The sequence below is a fragment of the Gopherus flavomarginatus genome, chromosome 9 (genome assembly GCF_025201925.1).
Source record: "Gopherus flavomarginatus isolate rGopFla2 chromosome 9, rGopFla2.mat.asm, whole genome shotgun sequence".
NCBI classification, from domain to species: Eukaryota; Metazoa; Chordata; order Testudines; family Testudinidae; genus Gopherus; species Gopherus flavomarginatus.
In genome coordinates, this window is record NC_066625.1 from 48,176,432 (window position 1) to 48,196,261 (window position 19,830).

The 19,830-nt window shown below is 46.4% G+C and overlaps 3 protein-coding genes across 3 annotated transcripts in view; 2 read left to right on the top strand and 1 right to left on the bottom strand.

Annotated features, from left to right (window-relative positions):
* LOC127058429 (myb/SANT-like DNA-binding domain-containing protein 2) overlaps nucleotides 1-19,830 on the top strand; it is a 606,575-nt gene that overhangs the window by 358,123 nt on the left and 228,622 nt on the right. The gene's annotated exons all lie outside the window — the stretch shown is intronic.
* HCN4 (hyperpolarization activated cyclic nucleotide gated potassium channel 4) overlaps nucleotides 1-19,830 on the top strand; it is a 172,957-nt gene that overhangs the window by 20,289 nt on the left and 132,838 nt on the right. The gene's annotated exons all lie outside the window — the stretch shown is intronic.
* LOC127058435 (myb/SANT-like DNA-binding domain-containing protein 2) lies at nucleotides 11,122-13,432 on the bottom strand. Its single transcript, XM_050968499.1, has 3 exons — nucleotides 12,746-13,432; nucleotides 12,589-12,705; nucleotides 11,122-11,753 (listed from the first exon to the last, which is right to left on the bottom strand). The coding sequence occupies exons 1-3, from the start codon at nucleotides 13,121-13,123 to the stop codon at nucleotides 11,745-11,747; spliced, it is 504 nt and encodes a 167-aa protein (XP_050824456.1). The 5' UTR covers nucleotides 13,124-13,432; the 3' UTR covers nucleotides 11,122-11,744.

Genomic DNA, 19,830 nt, shown 5'->3' on the forward strand with positions numbered 1-19,830 from the left:
GAATGAGGCAGCTTGAACAAATGATACATGCTTAAAGGAAAATCCAAGTATGGGGGTGGCTGTAGGCTGAACATTGATTGTGTTTGAAAAGGTCTGGTCCTTAGCATTCAGAAGACCCTATGCAAAGTAATGTGCAGGGGTCCATCTAGTTCTTTCACTATGGACGCCCCCTGCCACATCTCCCTGTACCCTTGATATCCCTCCTCTCCTGCCTGTCTGTCACCCACCACTTGGATGGGGTGAATTCCTCCTTGTTACTGTCCACGAGGCTTCTATGACCACCCATCCCACTACATTGAATAGGAGGGGCAGCCTTTTAAGCAGAGGAGGTTAAGCTGGCTCTGTGGTCTGCTAGTACCACAGCAATGGCACTGGCAGGTTTGTGTATGGTGTGGGTTACTGAGTATTTGAACAGGGATCTGGAAACCTATTCCACAAGTGGAGCCGTGCTGTGAAATTTGCACTGCAGGCAGGGGAGGATTTGCCTTGACATCATCTGTCCTGAGATCCTGTCCTTGACGTCATCTGTCCTGACTGTCAGCAGACCTGTGCGCACATCCAGCATCTTCAGCTTTTGTAGAATTAGGGTTTAGCTTCAACATAAGCTAATGCAAGCTGGGCCCACCCCACATAGCTGGCTGCTGTATGGTTTTGTGTCTGTCTAAGCATTCTGGCATGTGGGCGGATGTGTTATGTGTGTGAATGACTCTGCTTTGGAAATTAATACATAAAATCGGGGGTGCAGCTAATAATAATACACTGCCTTGTGAGTGATGGGGATGTGAGAAGCACAAAGCAGAGCTGAGCATGTCAGGCTCCTGTACTGGGAACAACATTTCTGTAATCAGAGCATGGTGGTTCTCAACCCCATCTCCACATGGTAGTAGCTCGGATGTCCAGCCAGTGCCTGTCTCCTCCCACAGTCAGTGAGCATGCTAGAGATTGCAGTGGAGCTTCTCCAAAACCCAGTCTCTCAACCCCAAGTGGGGTCAGTAGAGGTCAGGTGCCTGGTTCATCATTAAGGAGTGAAGGAGACATATAATCTCTATCCATGAATACAAAACTTTCAGAGAGTTTGAGAAAAGTCATCTGTGCCTCCAGACTTCTGGAAAGTGACCTGCTCTGTCTCTGACCTTGGCAGCCTTTACAGGAGTATTGTTTTCCTAAGGATGAGTGTTCTTAAACAATTTCTCCAGTGTAACTGGCAGAAATCTACGTTCCCAAGTAATATCAGGTCAGCAGTTCTTCTTTCTTTGTCTCCTGGATGAGACATGCCAAGGCATGCTGGGTAAGAGTGACGTGAAATGTTCCCTAATCAGTCATTCAAATTCTCTTTAACTAGGGTTAGGGGTGGTCTTTCTGCATTCATTCATGAGTGTCCTAGTGAATTAGGTTTTAGAGTGGTAGCCGTGTTAGTATGTATCAGCAAAAAGAACGAGGAGTACTTGTGGCACCTTAGAGACTAACAAATTTATTTGAGCATAAGCTTTCGTGGGCTAATACCCACTTCATCGGATTCATGCAGTGGAAAATATCTTCCTACTGTATTTTCCACTGCATGCATCCAATGAAGTGTGTATTAGCCCACGAAAGCTTATGCTCAAATAAATTTGTTAGTCTCTAAGGTGCCACAAGTACTCCTCGTTCTTTCTAGTGAATTAGTTCGCTGGTGGGAATGTTCACTAAAAGAGCAAATGTTAAATGAATATTTGTGGAAATTTGTTATTGTTCTTCACACCTGAAATTTGATTCAAAGGGTTGTGATCCAATCATGTAACGCTACCATAGCATGTGAGTTATATGGCCAATCAGGGTGGTTTGATTCTTGAATTTCAAATCTTAAATCCTCACGGCTGAGCAACAGAGTGTGTGCAAGTGAGAATTCTTCACAAACCTAGTCGCAGCAAGCTGAGAAAGTCATTTGCTCCTGAACAGTTTATGGAAAAAGTGAGAGGCGCCATTAATCAAATAAACTATTTTTTGGTTTGCATTATTCGTCCAACTTTAGAACACAGATATACAGGCCACCCCTGCTTATTTAAGATCCACAGCAGTTTTTGAAAGAGTTCGTCTCTTAGCCAAATTCCAACTGGAAATAATTCCACTACAGCTTCAATAGCGTATAGTATTTCTGTTCACATCCTGCCCTGAAATGTTCTGTGGGGGTTGCTGTGCATTGCTTAACAGCTATTGCACTTCATCCCAGAGTCAGCTTCATTCCAGTGCTGGGTGAAATTACTCCAGTACATGTAGTTTGCAATGTGCTCTGGGATCCTCACTGATATACAAAGGTGTCATTTCTTTCTAATTATTTTTATTTGAATAGTTGTATGGCGCCAAATTCCTTGGTGTAATGTCTCTAAAGTCAGTGACATTACACCAGAAATGTATTTCACCCATTGTGTTTGTCTGGGGCTGATCTTTCTAGTTTAGATATTGTGTAACTTTAGCGCTCTTGTGGCCAAGATGGAGTCTGCTCTGCAGGCAGCTCTGGCCAAGAGAAGGCGTGCGCAGGAATGCAGCAGGAAAAATCCCTTCCACTCCAGGGGCACCTGTTCCAAAACTCCCAGAGTGAACACACACACCTACAGGAAAAGTACAACGGATATAACAAAGGGAGGTATTTATTTACAGAGGGATGAGAGGAGGAAAACAACAAGGGGAAATATAGGGGGAGCAGTAAAACAGGGCTGCATCCAAGCCAAGGCCCCACGGGCCCAGTGGGAGCACAGTCTGGAGGGGCAGACACCGAACAATGTGTCTGCACACGGAGTTCAGGAGGCCTGAGCAAAGTTCCAGTCCAGTGGTGAGTCTTGGTTGCTCCTGGTCGTCTTCGGCACCAGTGAACTTTCCCCCAACAAACTCTTCCTGTGCCCTCTTCTGCCGCTCTCTGCAAAGCCACACAGAGCGACCACCTCTCCACTTAACTAGCTAGCAGCCTCCCTCCTTGTTCCCATGCAGAGTCACAAGCCCCAGTACTTTCAGATCCATGCAGCTCTGGGCAGCCTGATACTAGGTCCAGCTCCCGCCTGTCCTTCACGGGCGATTCCTCCCTGGCACAGGGCTCCTCCTGGCTCCTGTCGTGGGGTGTCCCCGATCGCCTGCCCTAGCCTTCCCAGGCTTCAGGCAGGTTCTCTCTGTTTCCTTTGCAAGGGCCTGTGGGCTGCTGCCTCTCTCTCCCTCCGAGCTCCAGAGCCACCCCCACCCCGGAGTTTCCCTCCTTTTTTCCTCACTCTCCCTATCCACCCTAGGAAAAAGATTTAAAGGGGCCATGCTCTCTAAACCCCAAAGGGGTTACACTTGCTTAGGTACCTATCACTGCTATATCTAGAGCGATGCCCGAGTCCTGCTTTTGCCGTGCCATAGTGATATATACATGCTCTTGTTAATGTTTGTTACTTGTGGAATCTGACTTCAAGATTCCAGAGCAATTTCATAGAGGTTAAGGCCAGAAAGGAGCATTAGATTATCCAGCCTAACCACCAGCATAACACAGGCTATACATTTTCATCCACTTACCCCTATGTTGAGCCCAATGACTCTAGCTGGATGAAAGTCCTCAGGTGACTAATTTACTGTGTGCCACAGGCAGAGAAGAGGAGAGACTGAGGTGCCATCAACACCCATGGCCCCTGGAGTGACAGAGAATTGATTAGGTAAGACATGCCAAGATGATCCCAGCAAGTGAACTGCACTCTTTGTTGTGGAGGAAGGTGAAAACCCCCCAGGGTCCCTGCCAAAATTCCTTCCTGACCTCACTAGAATGGGGACTTTTAGGGGGCATGGAGTTTTCTCCTCTTATCCCATGAAGAGTCTCTGGTATGAATCAGTGCTGTCTGTGATGGATTGGATCCTGAACCCAGGAGTTAATTGTCTAAGCAGGTTGAGAGGGTGCTGGGGAAGTTTTCCTGCACAAGCCTGAGAGGAAGGGAGCTAATCCACTCCCTGTTCTTCTAGGCTTCCTGGGAAGGACCGTCCCCTTGTTTCTGAGCACAGAGTAAAGGTTCCATCTACTGGTGACTCAGCTGCTAAGAGTTGGGATTTGGTTTGGATGCCGAACTATCAGAACCTTTTTGTCCCGATGGTCCTCTCGCTGACTTCATGAGCTTCAAAGGGAGGGTCTCCTGATTTACACCAGCATGAGAGGAGAAGGTTTGCAAAAATAGGCTATCTCCTCAACTTGACCCGAATAACTATCAGAGGATCTATCTGCCTATATCCTCACAACTCCTCCTGAGAAGCAGGGCAGTTATCCTTATTTTACAGATGTGGAGACTGAAGCATAGAGAGAATGTGTGATTTCCCAGGGTTATAGAAGAAGCCTAGAGGAGCAGATAATAGAACCTGAGTATCCTAGGTCAGGGGCCAAATCACTGGACCATCCTTCCTCTCATAATCCTCTGTGAGCACTTCAGCACACCAGCGAGTGCAAGTCATTTAAACTGAGTTATGCCAGGGTTAGCCCAGGTGGACACAATTAGGTAAAAAGGGATCGGGTCCTAGATCCTGCCTCCTACCAGAGCTTTCTTTAGTGCAGTGAGTAGAACAATAAAAAATTTAAAGTAATATCCTGGAAATCACTTAATCAAGTCAAGGGAAGCAGTTAGGTTTTTTAACTTCTCCCATTGAAATCACTGGGAGTGGGGATTGGTCCCCATGTGTGTAGAATTAAAAATTACCAAACGTTTTAGACAGTGAAGTATTTAAGGATCCAGCTCCTCCTTTGCTTCCCTGAGTTCAGGGATCTGTGCTTTTTTTTAGCTGCCATCACAGCTACTTAAAACAGGGCAGGGACTGGACATTGATAGCAAACGGAAGAACCTGTTTAATGATATTTTCTCTTAAAATATAAATGTGATTGAAACTTTAAAGTCTGGGGAAATCTCTTGTGGTCATAATTTTCAAGACTGCACATGAGTTTTTTTGTTATTAATTTGAAGCCATAAACATGACTGGATAGGTTGTGTCTAGCCTTAAGGAAAATATCTTTGTTCACCTCCCGCTCCCTTTTGGCCTCCCTGTGCATTGGTCAGGCACAGTCCTGGTCCTTGCCCAAGGACTGGATAACAGAAAAGAGGGTTAACTGCGCCAGCGTCTGGACCAGAGCAAGATTAGACAGGATGCTGCTGCCTGTTGCAGGGTGAGATGGGCATGTCCAGCCCATGCTTCAGGAGCCATTGGACCTGCCCCTGAGAGCAGCTGCCGGTATGCAGTCCCCACCTACGTGTGTCCCAACCTAGGCAGTGGCTTAGTGTCACACTCTTGCTCTTTTCTTTTGTTTTCAAAATACTTTGCATATCACCGAGTACAATTGGGTTATTTGAGGGGTGCACAGTTCCCAGTGACTAATTCTGAACAGGAATTGGGAAATTTAAAACACACCTTTAATAAACATGTATGTGGTGTTTGCGATGGGATCAGAGTCTTAAAGGGGAAAAGCAAGACAAACAGTTCAGATCTCAATAACGAAATATAGACGTCAGTTCTGTTCAATTAGTAATTGTAGTTCAGTTCATTAATATAGATAACTGTGTGTCTGAATTACTTATGACTGATGGTGGAATAATCATGGTTGATGTACATCAAAAATCTTTAAAGAGATTGTTTGTTTGTTTTTAATAAAAAGCCAGTTAAAATCTGGTGATAAGGAGCCTGAAGGATTGGCATATATTTAGTTCTTTGTAGTTTGGAATGCACTTCAGCTGTTTTGGATCCTGTTAACTGTATGGGTCAAGATTTTGAAAAGTGGCTAGTGATTGTGGATGTCTCAGTTCTGGGGAGCCTTAAAAGGGCCTGCCTCTCATAGGGTGAGCGCTCTCAGCACTTCATGATCATCAGGCCACTTTAAAGTTTCTCAAGTCGGGAACCCAAAGTTGCTAGTCATTTTTCAAAACCTTGGCTTCGACAATGAATACCTTGGAGAGCATTAAGAGGAGAGGCTGCTAGATTTGTTTTAAACAGCTGGTAGAATCTTCCATTGTAACTCTGATGTAAGAATTCATCTATCTGTGAGTCTAATCACTTACGTAGCCTCCATCACCATTCTACTTGAGCACCTCCCAAATGTTTATGGATTTACCTTTGTTATACTCATATTAGGTAGAGAGGTAGTATTATTCCTATTTTACAGATGGGGTACTGATAGGAGAGATTACATGACTTGCTAGAGGTCACACAGAGAGTCTGTGGCATAATCAGGAAATGAACTCAGGTTTCCTGAGTCCCAGACTACTGCCTTGATCACCCGTTTGTCCTACCATTCTCCTGGGATGTCCCTTTTGTTTTAGATGGAAAACAGGCAAAAATCTGTAATGAAGAAACTGGGATGCCTCAATCTGAATAGATGTCATAACTTGTTTCTGGCAAGTTGGTCATTTAAAAAAATATGTTTACTTCTAATTGTTGAGCTGAATTCTTAATTAATTCTACGTTTCCAAGAAGAATTAATCAAAGGAATGGTTTGTGACCGAGTATTACTTCCTGAGAAGCCAATGGCAATGCTCTCATTGTCTTAAATAGTGCGACATCAGGCACTCAAAGACCAACCCTTATTTAGAAGCAGTATCTATGCAAGTTCCTATAATGGTAGCCAGAGGCTACATTGATGGATACCTATGCTCGAGGTACTCCAGTATTCTACAGTAACAGTCAGGGCCGGCTCCAGGGGGTTTGCCGCCCCAAGCAGCCCCCCCCCAAAAAAAGCCATGATTGTGATCTGCGGCAATTCAGTGGGAGATCCTTGCTCCAAGCAGGAGTGAGGGACCCTCCGCCGAATTGCCACCAAATACCTGAAAGTGCCTCCCTGCTCCGAAGTTGCCGCCCCAAGCACCTGCTTGATAAGCTGGTGCCTGGAGCCAGCCCTGGTAACAGTCCAGGAGGCTGCAGTCATATTACAGCAAGGTGCAGTGTTTTGCAACATTACTGTAACACTTCTCAAAAACAAGGGGACCCTGCATTATTCGTTGGGTTGTGCAAACTCCCATTGACCTGACTGGGCAGAGAAGGAAAGATCAGTGTTGGGCAATGATTATTCTATCTCAGAGAGGGTGACTGCTCACATGAGATATTGGATGCTCTGTATCACTGATGTTGTATTTAAGCCCACTCCCTGGCAAATCTCGAGATGGGCCCAAAGGGAGTGGTGGGATCACAGCACTGCTGAGGTTTGTATTGAAGCATTGCTGCCTGGCTCCTCTCTAATATGTTTTATTTAATAAAATACTTTCCAGGTTTTAGCCTGTGATGTTCCAGGGCATAATGTCTGCAATATTAATACACAGTAGGCCAGTTAGGCAGCAGGAAGCTTGATAGTAGTTCAAAGAATAGACTCTTCCTGCTGCTTCTGCAAAGCTCTTTTTATGGCATTATAAGATGCCATGAATTGCCATGGGGAGGTGATGGTTTCTTAATCCTGCTCTTCCCATCCAAAACTCCTGCTGCCCTTGAGCCTCCCTCTACTTTCTATCTAAAGCAGGCACACTTACTGCGGAGGAGTCAGGGAAATGGAGGGGCTCACAGAGACCTGCAAAGGGTTGGGAGACCCAGAGACTCCTTGCAGATGGAACTGCCCCATGTGGGGCCTGGTCGTTCCATCAGGGTCGGGAGGGCTGGGGTAAGCTGCCTCCCTGTGATGGAACAGTCTGTAAGGGCGACCTCTTGGAGTTTCCAGTTCCCTGCGTGGTGAAGTGCAAGTGGGAGACAACAGAGCCAAAGTGAAGGAAGTGAGGCGGTTATGTGAACATCGCTCTGTCTCCCAGTGAGTGCTGGAACACTGACTAGGAGGCAGGAGACCTTTGTTCTGTGCTCAGTTCTGCTGCTGCCTTGCTGGGTGGGACCTGAAGCAAATGACTTACTCTGTGTGCCTCAGTTCCCTCATCTGCAAAATGTGGGTAGCCTCCTTTTGCAAAGGGCTTTGATATCATTGGATGCAAGCTCTCTCTGAGCCAGGTATTATAATGGAATTGAAGGTGTCTGGTATGAAGAGGGGGTAGACGATGCATGTAAATAAGTATAGCCCTAGCACAATCTTTCTGGGCTATATGATGAAGCCTGTCTGAGTCATAGACTTTAAGGCAAGAAGGGACCATTGTGATCATCTGGTCTGTCCTCCTGAGTTGTCCACCCACTCCTGTAGTAGGCCTGTTGCCTCTGGCTGAGGTACTGAAGTCCTCAAATCATGGTTTAAAAACTTCAATTTACAGATATGCTGCCATTTACTCTAGTTCAAACAAGCAAGTGACGTGTGCTCCACACTTCAGAGGCAGCTTTAGCTCTCCTGATCTAGGATGAGTTATCCTGTAGGGATAGTGGTCCATGTCCTTGATTGGTGTGAATTGGCATTGCTATGTTGGCTTCAGGGAGCTATGCTGATTGGTTGTAGCTGAGGATTTGGCCTAGTGTTCTTAGGGGGAAAAAACCTGCCATTTAGGGTCAAATTATTCCTTCCTGCTGGAAAAGGAGGGGAACAAACTGTTTGTTGCCTCCTCTGACTCTTCCCATCACAGGGCTGGTGGTTTGGTCTTTGTAGGGAGGATTGGGAGACGTGGCTTGGAAATCCCATGGAGTCCTAAGCTCCATGCACTCAGATCCTAGGCCACTCAACAGTGCAACACTGGCCTTCCCTTCACCTATAGCTTTTGGAGCTCAGCTGTTGTTGGCTGCCTGAGTTCTACCCACTCCAGGTGGGCTGGGGAATAGAAGATGTACTATGGGAGTCAAAGCTGCTCCAAGCTGCATTAATGCCAGAAGCAATTTCTACTGGGAAAGGTAATAAGACACAGAGCATGTTGCAGGGAATATCTCTTTCCCCTTGGCTCATCTCATTCCCAGCCTGCAGAACCCTGATCCATTAGAGCAGGGGTCAAGGGTCCACTGTAGGCTTGGAAGGAGGGGTGGGGTGAAGAAGAACTAGTTTATAGCTGAGACTCTACTCCCTTCCTTTTGTGACTCATTTGTTCCTGCCTCTTGCAGTGGGGGAGGAATTTCTGGCCATTAGGGCAAACTAGGGGTCACCAAATGAAATTAATAGGCAGCAGGTTTAAAACAAAAGAAGTATTTCTTCACACAACACACAGTCAACCTGTGGAACTCTTTGCCAGAGGATGTTGTGAAGGCCAAGACTATAACAGGATTCAAAAAAAGAACTAGATAAGTGCATGGAGTATAGGTCCATCAATGGCTATTAGCCAGGATGGGCAGGGATGGTGTCCCTAGTCTCTGTTTTCCAGAAGCTCGGAATGAGCTACAGGGGATGGATCACTTGATGATTAACTGTTCTGTTCAGTCTCTCTGGGGCACCTGGCATTGGTCACTGTTGGAAGACAGTATACTGGGCTAGATGGACCTTTGGTCTGACCCAGTATGGCCATTCTTATGCTCTTTATGTTCTAACTATGAATGTCATGACCACAGCAAGCTCCCTACTTATCTAAGAAATCTTGATGGCTTTTCATTACTGTGGATATGGCTACACTTGGAGATGTGCAGTGCTGGGAGTTACAGCTGTCTTCGTACAGCTGTGTAGGGACAGCGTTGCACTGTGGCCACACTGACAGCTACCAGCGCTGCAGTGTGGCCACATTTGCAGCATTTGCAGCGCTGTTGGGAGTGGTGCATTGTGGGCAGCTGTCCCACAGAGCACCTCGTCCCATTTTGGCGCCGTGGGTTGTGGGAAGGGGATGGAAGGGTGCGGGTCATCCCGCTTCCTGTCCCAACGCCCTGTGGTGCATCGCTTCACATCCCAGCAGTTTGGCTCCATTGTGAGTCTGCAGCGTGATTTCTGTGGGAAATGGAGCCCGAGCTGCTGAGGACTTTGCTGATGAATGTCGCCAGCACATCATGTTTGGCAGTTGAGCTATTCCTTCAGCTCCAAAGTGACAGTGAGGAGTCCGACGATGATATCGATTCGCTTGACGCGTGTGACAATAAATTGCTTGTGGCAGTAATGGACATGCTCAGCACCGTGGAACGCTGCCTTTGGGCTCAGGAAACAAGCACTGAGTGGTGGGATCACATCATCCTGCAAGTCTGGGATGACGAGCAGTGGCTGCAGAACTTAAGGATGAGAAAAGCCACTTTCATGGGACTGTGTGCTGAGCTCGCCCCCACCCTGCGGCGCAAGGACATGAGATTGAGAGCTGCCCTGTCAGTGGAGAAGCGGGTGGCTATTGCAATCTGGAAGCTGGTAACTGCAGACAGCTACCGATCGGTCGCGAACCAGTTTGGAGTGGGAAAGTCGACCATTGGAATAGTGTTGATGCAAGTTTGCAGGGCCATTAACTGCATCCTGCTAAGAAGAATCGTGACTCTGGGGAATGTGCAGGACATTCTGGACGGGTTTGCACAAATGGGTTTCCCTAACTGTGGAGGGGCGATAGATGGGACGCATATTCCTATTCTGGCACCACCCCACCTAGCATCCGAGTACATTAATCGGAAGGGGTATTTCTCTATAGTTCTCCAGGCGCTTGTGGATCACCGGGGGCATTTCATTGACATTAACACAGGCTGGCCTGGAAAGGTGCATGATGCATGCATCTTTCGGAACAGTGGCCTGTTCAGGAAGCTGCAGGCCGGGACTTTTTTCCCAGACCGGAAGATCACAGTAGGGGACATTGAAATGCCCATTGTGATCCTTGGAGACCCCGCTTACCCGTTAATGTCTTGGCTCATGAAACCGTATACAGGAAAGCTTGGCAGGAGCAAGGACCGGTTCAACTACAGGCTGAGCCGGTGCAGAATGACTGTGGAGTGTGCTTTTGGCCGTTTAAAGGGACGCTGGAGATGTCTTTATAGGAAGCTAGACTTGGGGGAAAGCAGCATCCCTGCGGTTATATCCGCGTGCTGTACCCTCCATAATATTTATGAAGGGAAGGGTGAAACATTCAGTGAGGAATGGACCTCCGAGGTTCAACGCCTGGATGCTGAATTTGCACAGCCAGAGAGCAGGGCTACTAGAGAGGCCTAGCACAGGGCTACAAGGATTAGGGATGCCTTAAGGGAGCAATTTGAGGCTGAAAGCCAACAGTAATGTTTGGTTCCTTGCACGGGAGTGAAGTGCAGTGGTTACAATGATTTGCAGTGCCTGTTTTTTCTTTGGGGTACAGTATCTTTCACTTTCTGCAATAATAAAAACTGTTTTAAAAGCCAAGAAATCATTTATTGAAAAGACAGTAAGTAAAAGGACAGGGGGATAGGGTGGTGAACTGTACGGTCAGAGGTTTGAATATGTCCTGCCTGGAGTGCTGTGTAATGACTGCTGCACTTCAGGATGAAAATGCTGCATGGTGATGGGGGTTGAGTGCAGAGGGTAAGGGTCGTAGTTCTCAGGGCTGGTAGGTGAACGTACAGGCGTTGGGGCCAGCTGGTGGTGGTAAGAACCTGGATGCTGGAAGAGGACATTTTGAGCTGACATTGGGGCGCAAGGGAGAGAGCTTTGGGATGGGGGGAGGGGCAGCACGGTAGTGCTCTGCCTGCATGGCTATGAGTGACTGCATACACTCCATTTGGCACGCCAGGAGGCTTATCAGCTGCTTTGTGCTTTTCTTCTTAGCCAGTTCCTTTCTCCTGCTTTCTGTTTCCCTCCACTGCTGAATTTTTTCTCTCCAGTCCTGCAGCCTCTTACTCTCTGGCAGACTGATTCATAACTGCTTTCACCAAATCTTCTTTACTTTTTCTTGGTTTCCTCCTCAGGTTCTGTAGCTTTTCAGCAGTCTGTGATAGGGATGGTGGATTACTGGTACTATTCAAGGACACTTAGAAAAAAAACAGAAAAAGAAACATTTATTAAAGAGGCTGCATTGTTTATAATCACAACTAAGGAGTTTTTAGTCTCATTTGTAGCATCCTTTACACATGGCAAACATAGCACAGAGAGGCCACAGCAGCGAAGACATGGTGAGTAATGGGGAATGAGTGATTAATGAAGCCATCTCGCTGCCGCGGCTCACGTAGGAAGGGCAACTGCTTGGGTCAGGGCTGCACCGGGATTTCAGTGCATTGGGGAAAGCAGAGAGCAGCTGGGGGGAAACCGCACTGAACACTACCCATACATTTGCCACAAGCGTTACTCCTGGAAGCCATCTCACTGCCACGGCTCACCTGGGAAGGGCAACTGCTTGGGTCAGGGCTGCACTGGGGTTTCTGTGCATTGGGGAAATCAGAGAGCTGCGGGGGAGGGGGGACCTGCACTGAACACTATCCCTACCTTTTCCACTGGATTTTATCTGCCAGATATCTCGCTACTGTGGCTTACCTGGGAAGAGCGAGAGGGTCTTCTCCAGCAATGCGGATTCCACCCTGGCCCCTATGCAGCTTGCCTGTGTGCAGCAATGGTCCCCCCACCCCTCACGGCACAGTGGCGTGGACACGTTAGCCTGACTGGGACAAGGACCACAGTGGCTCTCCCTATAAACTTGCACAAGCGCATTGCCCACGTTCTGGCTGAAACTTTTGAAGAGATTACAGAGGCCGATTACCGCGACGTGATAGACCACATCAATGGGCTATTCCACATCTAGGCATGCATGCAGCCATAACTCCCCCCTCCTTTCCCAAAACATTTCCATCTTTAAAATAAAAGCTGCTTACCGGGAATCCGCTCCTCTGCTTCTTCTTCACCAACAAGTTCCAGCTGCTGCGACAGGCTAGCTTCCTCCTGGATTGAGAAAAGCTCCTGGCTGCATGCCTCCTGGGACTCCGGGGTGTCTCCCACCACCCCAGTACCCTCACTCTCAGTTTCCTCTACCCCCTCCCCCTCCCCCTCCCCCTCCTCTCCCTGCTCTGAACTGTCCATCGTGGTCCTCGGATTGGCAGTGGGGTCACCCCCAAGTATCACATCCAGCTCCTTGTAAAAACGGCAGGTAGTGGAGGCAGCACCTGAGCGGCAGTTTCCCTCACGGGCTTTGCAATAGGCACTCCGCAGCTCCTTTACTTTAACCCTGCACTGCACCGCGTCCCATTCATGGCCCCTTTCCAGCAAGGCCCTTGATATCTGCTCATAGGTATCATAATTCCTGCGGCTGGGGCACAGCTGTGACTGCACAGCTTCCTCACCAAAAACACTGATGAGGTCCAGCAGCTCGCCAGTGCTCCATGCTGGGGCTCGTTTGGCGCATGGAGGCATGTTCACTGATTGATTGATTGATTACACTCCACAGCTGGCTGAGCAAACAGGAAGGGGATTTTTAAAATTCCCAGGGCATTTAAAGGGCGGGTCACCTGAGCCCAGGGCAGTGGAGTGTGAAACGATGAGCAGAGTGGCTGAAAAGGTATTCTGGGATACCTCTTAATACCCTGGAGGCCAATAACAGCACGTTTGCTGGCCACACTTGATGAGCAGCGCTGCATCACCAGCGCTGGAATCGTTACACCCCAAGCAGACCAGGTGTACAGCAAGCGCTGCAGCCAGGGAGTTGCAGCGCTGGCTATGCCTTGCAAGTGTGGACACAGAGTAAGTTGCAGCACTGTAAACCCACCACCAGTGCTGCAACTCTCCAGTGTAGCCAAGCCCTGTGATGAGCAGGCATACCCAGGGCCTGAGTCAAGCAGCAAGAGTGTGCATGCATTGGCACTGCAGTCTACACAATGCTGCTATTCAACCCAGTTGTAAATCTAGGAATTTGCAAAATCAGCATCATTTATTTTTCATGGATTTCGCCCCAAACATTTTCATTTTGAAAAACAATAGAGTCTGATCCTGCATCACTCCCTCTTGGGAGCAGAACCAGGGATGTCAATGGGATAGCTCACTAAGAGTGACTTGCATGACTTAAGAGCTGTTGGATCAGCCTCACATTTGACTTTTCACCCAACTCTTTCCCCACTTTTTTGCTTTATTTTTTATTATTAATCCCAATCTTCAAGGTACTCAATGGCTTGGGCCCAGAGTATCTAAAATATCATCTAAAGCTTCAAGATGAGGATCATGGTCAACATCTCTGCTATGCTGGCACAATAAGGGTGAAGTTAGTCTGTGCAGGAGACAAAGTTCTCGGTAGCTGGTCTGAGAGTGTGGAATGACTCCCCCAAGAACTAAGGACCATCACAAACCTCTCCACCCTCTGTTCCAGGACAAGGTATGTTTCTTCGACTTGCCTTCTCTCTCCAACATCAACTCAGAGCAGCCTGGGCATTCTCAAAAAAAAAAAAAAAGGAAAAAAAAACCACCACACCAACCCACAATAAAACACACTAACCTCCAAACCGAACACTCCACTACGCACACAGTTCTCCTTGTGGGGAGAGAGTAAAGCACATGGGGAAGGTGCTTGGACCCTGCAGTGATGAGGGGAAGTAAGAATCTGCACAGGATAGAACAGACAAAAACATAGCAAGGCCAGCTCTTTTCCATGGTACTTCAGCATTTTCACCTCCTGACCCAGCCAGAATCAAGGAGGTCCATGTAAAGCTCCATGTTGTCCCCTCTTCTCTACCAATGCTCCCAAGTTTGTCAACCTCTTTGCCAGCTTCTTTCATGCAGCCCTCTCTGCACCTCCCTGAACCCATCCACAAGACCCTTCCCCTGTCCACATGTAAGTCCTCCTACAGGCCCCACTTCTGTTGTGCTGCTTACAGTGTATTGAGTTGGCTTGTGTACAAATGGACTGTTTATTCCCATTCCCATAAGATCTGTCCATGTGTCTGTCCCTCCTTAGATTACAAGTTCCTTGGGGCAGGGAATATTTAGAAAGCACCTGGCATGTTGTGGGTGCTACTGTAAATAAGAACAACAATTTTGCAGTTTCATTAATCTGGTCCAGCTTCCGTTAGACTCTTGGTGACTGTTCTGGCCATTTCTTGTTATCTGACCCAGTTCATTGCTCCGATAAAATTGGTGATGATGGTGGGATTGCCTTACATGTAATTGGCTATGTGTCATTCTCAGCTGGGATAGATATGGTGACACCGGTCTTCTCTCTTTTAGTTTTATATTCTAGCCTTTTTTCCTTCAGTTAATGAGCAACAAAGACCCAGATTCTCAGCAAGTCTAAAGTGATGTGATTTCCATGGAGCTGTGTCATTTACACTAGCTGAGAATTTGGCCTATGGTCTCTGTAGCTTGTGAAGAGAAACATAGTTGAGAAATACATTGTGTACAACTTTAGTTTACATCAGGGGTCGGCAACCTTTCAGCAGTGGTGTGCCGAGTCTTCATTTATTCACCCTAATTTAAGGTTTTGCGTGCCAGTCATACATTTTAACATCTTTAGAATGTCTCTATAAGTCTATAATTTATAACTAAACTACTGTTGTATGTAAAATAAATAAAGTTTTAAAAATGTTTTAGAAGCTTCATTTAAAATTAAATTAAAATGCAGAGCCTCCCAGACCGGTGGCCAGGACCCGGACAGTGTGAGTGCCACTGAAAATCAGCTTGCATGCTGCCTTCGGCACACGTGCCACAGGTTGCCTACCCCTGGGTTACATGCTCTCTTTGTCATACTGTGTTGTGGTTGCAGCGTTGTTGATTCTAAACCATAGAGTATATTGAGCCTGATCTGTAGCTGTAGCCCAGTTTGTCACGAGTAGCCCAGTTTGTCATGTAAGGGCCACAGGATCAGGCCTATAAGAATTACCCCATGTGACTTTTTCCATGGAATTGGTATCTGGCAACTCTGAAACAGGAGACAACCCCATTTGTGTTCAGAGATGGGTCCAAACAAAACTCTGCTCCCAAACATTTTGGGAAAGTTTTTTGATACAAATCCTAATTTATGATTCAGGCCCATCTTTATAATGGGCAAAACCAAACTCTGGATCTGGGAAGTGCCCAGGGTTGGACTGTGACCAGGATCTGAGTTTTGTAGCTCGGTCTCATCTTTACTTGTATTCCTATACATTCAACAGTAGATGCACTGGGTCTTTGCAAACTACTGCCCCTATTGAGCTGTATATTCTCTACTGCAAGTTTCCAAGGCAATGGGCACCCTTGAAGGGGCTTCCTTCCGTCCCCCAGCATGTTGGTTCTTTTTATTATTCACTCATCAGAGATAAATACATGTCGAGAAGGGTCAAAGCCTGGATCAATGGACAGCAAACAAAAAGGGACATTTCCATATTCATACATTTTGGGAGATTTTTGGGAGATCAAACAAAGCATGTTGGGCTTATACATAATTTATATTGGGAGCTCTGTTAAATCAAGACATATTAAACACATTGAACGTCTTAACAAAGAGGCATGGAGAAGGGGGCTAACGATGTGTTTATCCAGTACAATGGGCTGGACACGGAGAGGGCTAGATCCTTTGCACTGCTTTTTTCCTCGATGACTTGCTGGGATTCCAGCAGGCCTGGATGAAAGGTGAGAACAAGGAATTATACGTAGCTAGGTAGCTTTGTATGGAAGGGATTATGCTGCTTAACCCCTCCTGGCAAAGCTTGGCTAGGATAAGCATGGAGAGAGGTGACAGCCTGCAGTGACATGACTGCCCAAGAAGTGATCCCACTGGGATTCCACTGGAACAAACCAGCAGAACTTAGGCGCCAGACCACAGTAGTAGGTGTGCATTGTCCCCTCTGTGACTTTCACTCCACCTAGGGGCATGGAATTAACTAGAGCAACACCAACAGCAGGTGGAGCCAAGCCACGATAAAGTGGGACCATGCTGGCCAGGAGACGCACTGATTGGGCACCTCTCCTGGTCAGCTTGTGCCTACAAGTGTCTGGTGAAGGCCCTAATGAATTTTAAAGCAGAACACATATGGGAGGGGGTAGTGGTTCCATTACCAGCTTCCCCTGGCAGTGAAATACCACTCGTGTCCCTTCGCATGTCATCTTCAAATCCACTCAACTTTGTCTGAGCCTGGGGTCTCCCCATAACTGTATAAACATGTCTAGCTCCAAGATATGAACCTTCTCCCTTTCAAGCCCTAAGAAGGGGAAGGAATGAAATTTTTGCACAGGAAGTAATTGTCCTAAAACCTCTTTGCTCTACTGTCATGTTGCAGAGCATGACTCGCCCTGAGCTGATAATGGCTGAATCCAGGGAGGAATATGACTAATGCTGTCTAGGAGCTGAAATGGTAATTCTACTCTAACTGCCTCCACTCTTCAGATTTAGGGCAGAGAATTCCCTGAACCTGAGCGCTGAACAAACAAGGTCTCTTGAGGGTCTGTGTGTGGGGGGTGGGAAATGAAATCACATTGATTCCTCTTTCAGGAAAGCCAGATTCTAAATATAGATTTAAGAAAATACTTAGTTTGCTAAGCAAGCAGTTGCAGGAAAGAGAGCACAGAGCAAGTCCGGGGCAGTGGCCATGAGAGTAGCTTGCAAAGAACCTAGTATGGCTGCTGTTCTTGTGGCATGTTTGTGTCTCGTCACTGCGGGGAACATCCTTGTAACACAGTAAAGGAATATGTTGTTTCCTTGTGATGCCATGCGTGCAGGCCAAGGAGGAGATTTAAGTAGCCGAATACATTTCAATACTGGCTTTTCCTTCCATTTTTGTCAATTGCATGTCGCACATTGGATTCCTCAGACCTTTCTGCAATCTTTAACGCAGTATTTTTTTCAGATGGTGGAAGTTGCTTGTTTGTATTGTATTTGAATTGTGGTGGAACAAGTGTGCATGTTGCTCTCCCTGGAGTTGCTTCCAAGAATGAGATGAGTGCCTTTGGTTCTGGAGGCAGCAGTGTCCAGTGGGTAGAGCATGGGATGGGGAGAATGGGACTCCTGAGTCCTGACTCTACCACTGACTCATGTAGTGACCTTAGGCAAGTCACTCACCGGCTCTGTGCCTGTTTCCCCATCTGTAAAATGGGGGTTACATTTACAGCAGGATTGGAGGGTTATGTAGCTTGATTGATGGCTGTCAAGTGTCATTGATTCCTATTATTACAAGCACTGTATAAGCATTAAGCAATATTACTTGTCTGGGGAGCATGGACTGACATACAATAACCAATGGGAAAGGGAATCTGGGGGAATATTTGCAGCTGGAGAAAGCTGTTGGCCTGATAAATCTGGAGACCATGAGACATAGAGAGGGCAGGCAGTGGTAGTGCAAGCTACATACACACTCCCTCACTGCCTTTTGAACCAGCCTCAACCATGACTGGAGGGACCACTGGTCAGGATGGAAGGGGCAATCAGTCTTCATGGCCCGTTCATTGGGCACAAGGATACAACTCTCCACTCTCCTTATGTAAACTACCATCCTATCAGACTTGAAGGGTCAAAAGTAAAAAGAAGTGCTGTCTGTCTAGTGGTTAGTGTGGACTTAGAGTCTGATCCCAGCTCTGTCACTGACTCATGTCAGTCAAGTTGCTTACCCTCTCTGTGATTGGTTTTCCATCTGAATAATTGGATTAATTATGCTCGTAGGAGTGTGTTGGAAAAGCTAATTCACAAAGGCTTACAAAGAGCTTTGAGATCCTCATGTGAAAAGGCAAAAAGCAAAATGAAGTGGTTTCATCACAAACTACATACACTTGAGGAGAAGCACACTGACATGGAGGGACCATAGCCTTTGAATGAATAATTTAAAAGGCAATGTTAAATCAAATGGAAAAGTAGGTCTTTGGTGGAGGTAATAGAAATGTCTTGAGTCCTGTAGATCCCGTCTTGCTGGGGGATAGTCTATTGTCTTATGGCTCATCCCAGCAGCTGTAATGGTTGAGACTGGAGCTGTTGGCTGTTCTAGCATCCAGGAGCTGGAGCTTTCTCTCTCAAGGCCCCAAGTTTATGAAGTGCTGTTCCTTCCTGCAGAAGCCAGAGCACATTCAAGGCTGACTGCTTTTTAATTTCTTTTAACTGATATTTGATGGAAGGGGGGCTCTTGGTAATGGGTTCCTTTTATTGCATTCTGCACTCCTTTATTTGAACTAATGGAAAGTGCAAGGTCCAAGACTTTCTTAATCATAGCAATTAAAAGTCTGTTTGTTTTAATAGGCATGTCATTTGTTTATCTCCAGAGGGCCATTTCAGCAACTACTCAATGGTGCAATGGAAAGAGATGTCCATGGTGCTGAAATGGATCACTCGCAAGGGAAATAGTGCTTCCTTGTGTCCATCCCAAAGCATGCAGTTTGGCCAAAAAAGTTCATGCTGAAATCAAATGTAGTGCTAAGAACTAACAAGGCTCTGATTTATTTAGAGCATTGTGCTATTGCATACTATAGATTAACACATTCTCTGTTCGGAGATTACCTTTGACATAAGGCCAGTTTTAGTAGCTCTTGATTCTCTTGAATTTCTCTATAAACATCTCCTTACGAATAGTGCCATGCAAAGCCCTTCATGTCTTTAAACAGCATGATAATAGAGTGGATGTATTGTAGCTGACATCAAAGCACTAATAATTTAAACGAATTCTTATTGATTTAATGCATTATCTTTTGTAAGTTAAAGGCCGTCCATCATATTTTACTGTGTTTATAATAGGGTAAATGCATCAATGCACTGAACATTTGAAAACTATTATACACTATAGCTGGAATAAAAATATCACTGAGTGCATATTTATGTGTGATTATATTTTTACTGTGTCAATAAAATGCTCCAATTTTAGTGTATAATAGGGAATTAAGCATAGAACTAAGTCAAAATCTCCTAAAAAAACAACAAGGAGTCTGGTGGCACCTTAAAGACTAACAGATTTATTTGGGTATAAGCTTTCATGAGTAAAACACTTTACTTCTTCAAATGCATGGAGTGAAAATTACAGATGCAGGCATTATATAATGACACATTAAGAGAAGGGAGTTACCTCACAGGTGGAGAGCCAGTGTTGACAGGGCCAATTTGATCAGGGTGGATGTAGTCCACTCCCAATAATAGATGAGGAGGTGTCAATTCCATGAGAGGCAGAGCTGCTTTTGTAATGAGC

Coding starts and splice junctions, on each gene's coding strand:
- LOC127058435 (XM_050968499.1), bottom strand. CDS start 13,123: ATGCCTCCATGCGCCAAACGAGCCCCAGCATGGAGCACTGGCGAGCTG. Junction 12,706..12,745: donor GGGAGGGGGAGGGGGAGGGG/GTAGAGGAAACT, acceptor GGGTGGTGGGAG/ACACCCCGGAGTCCCAGGAG.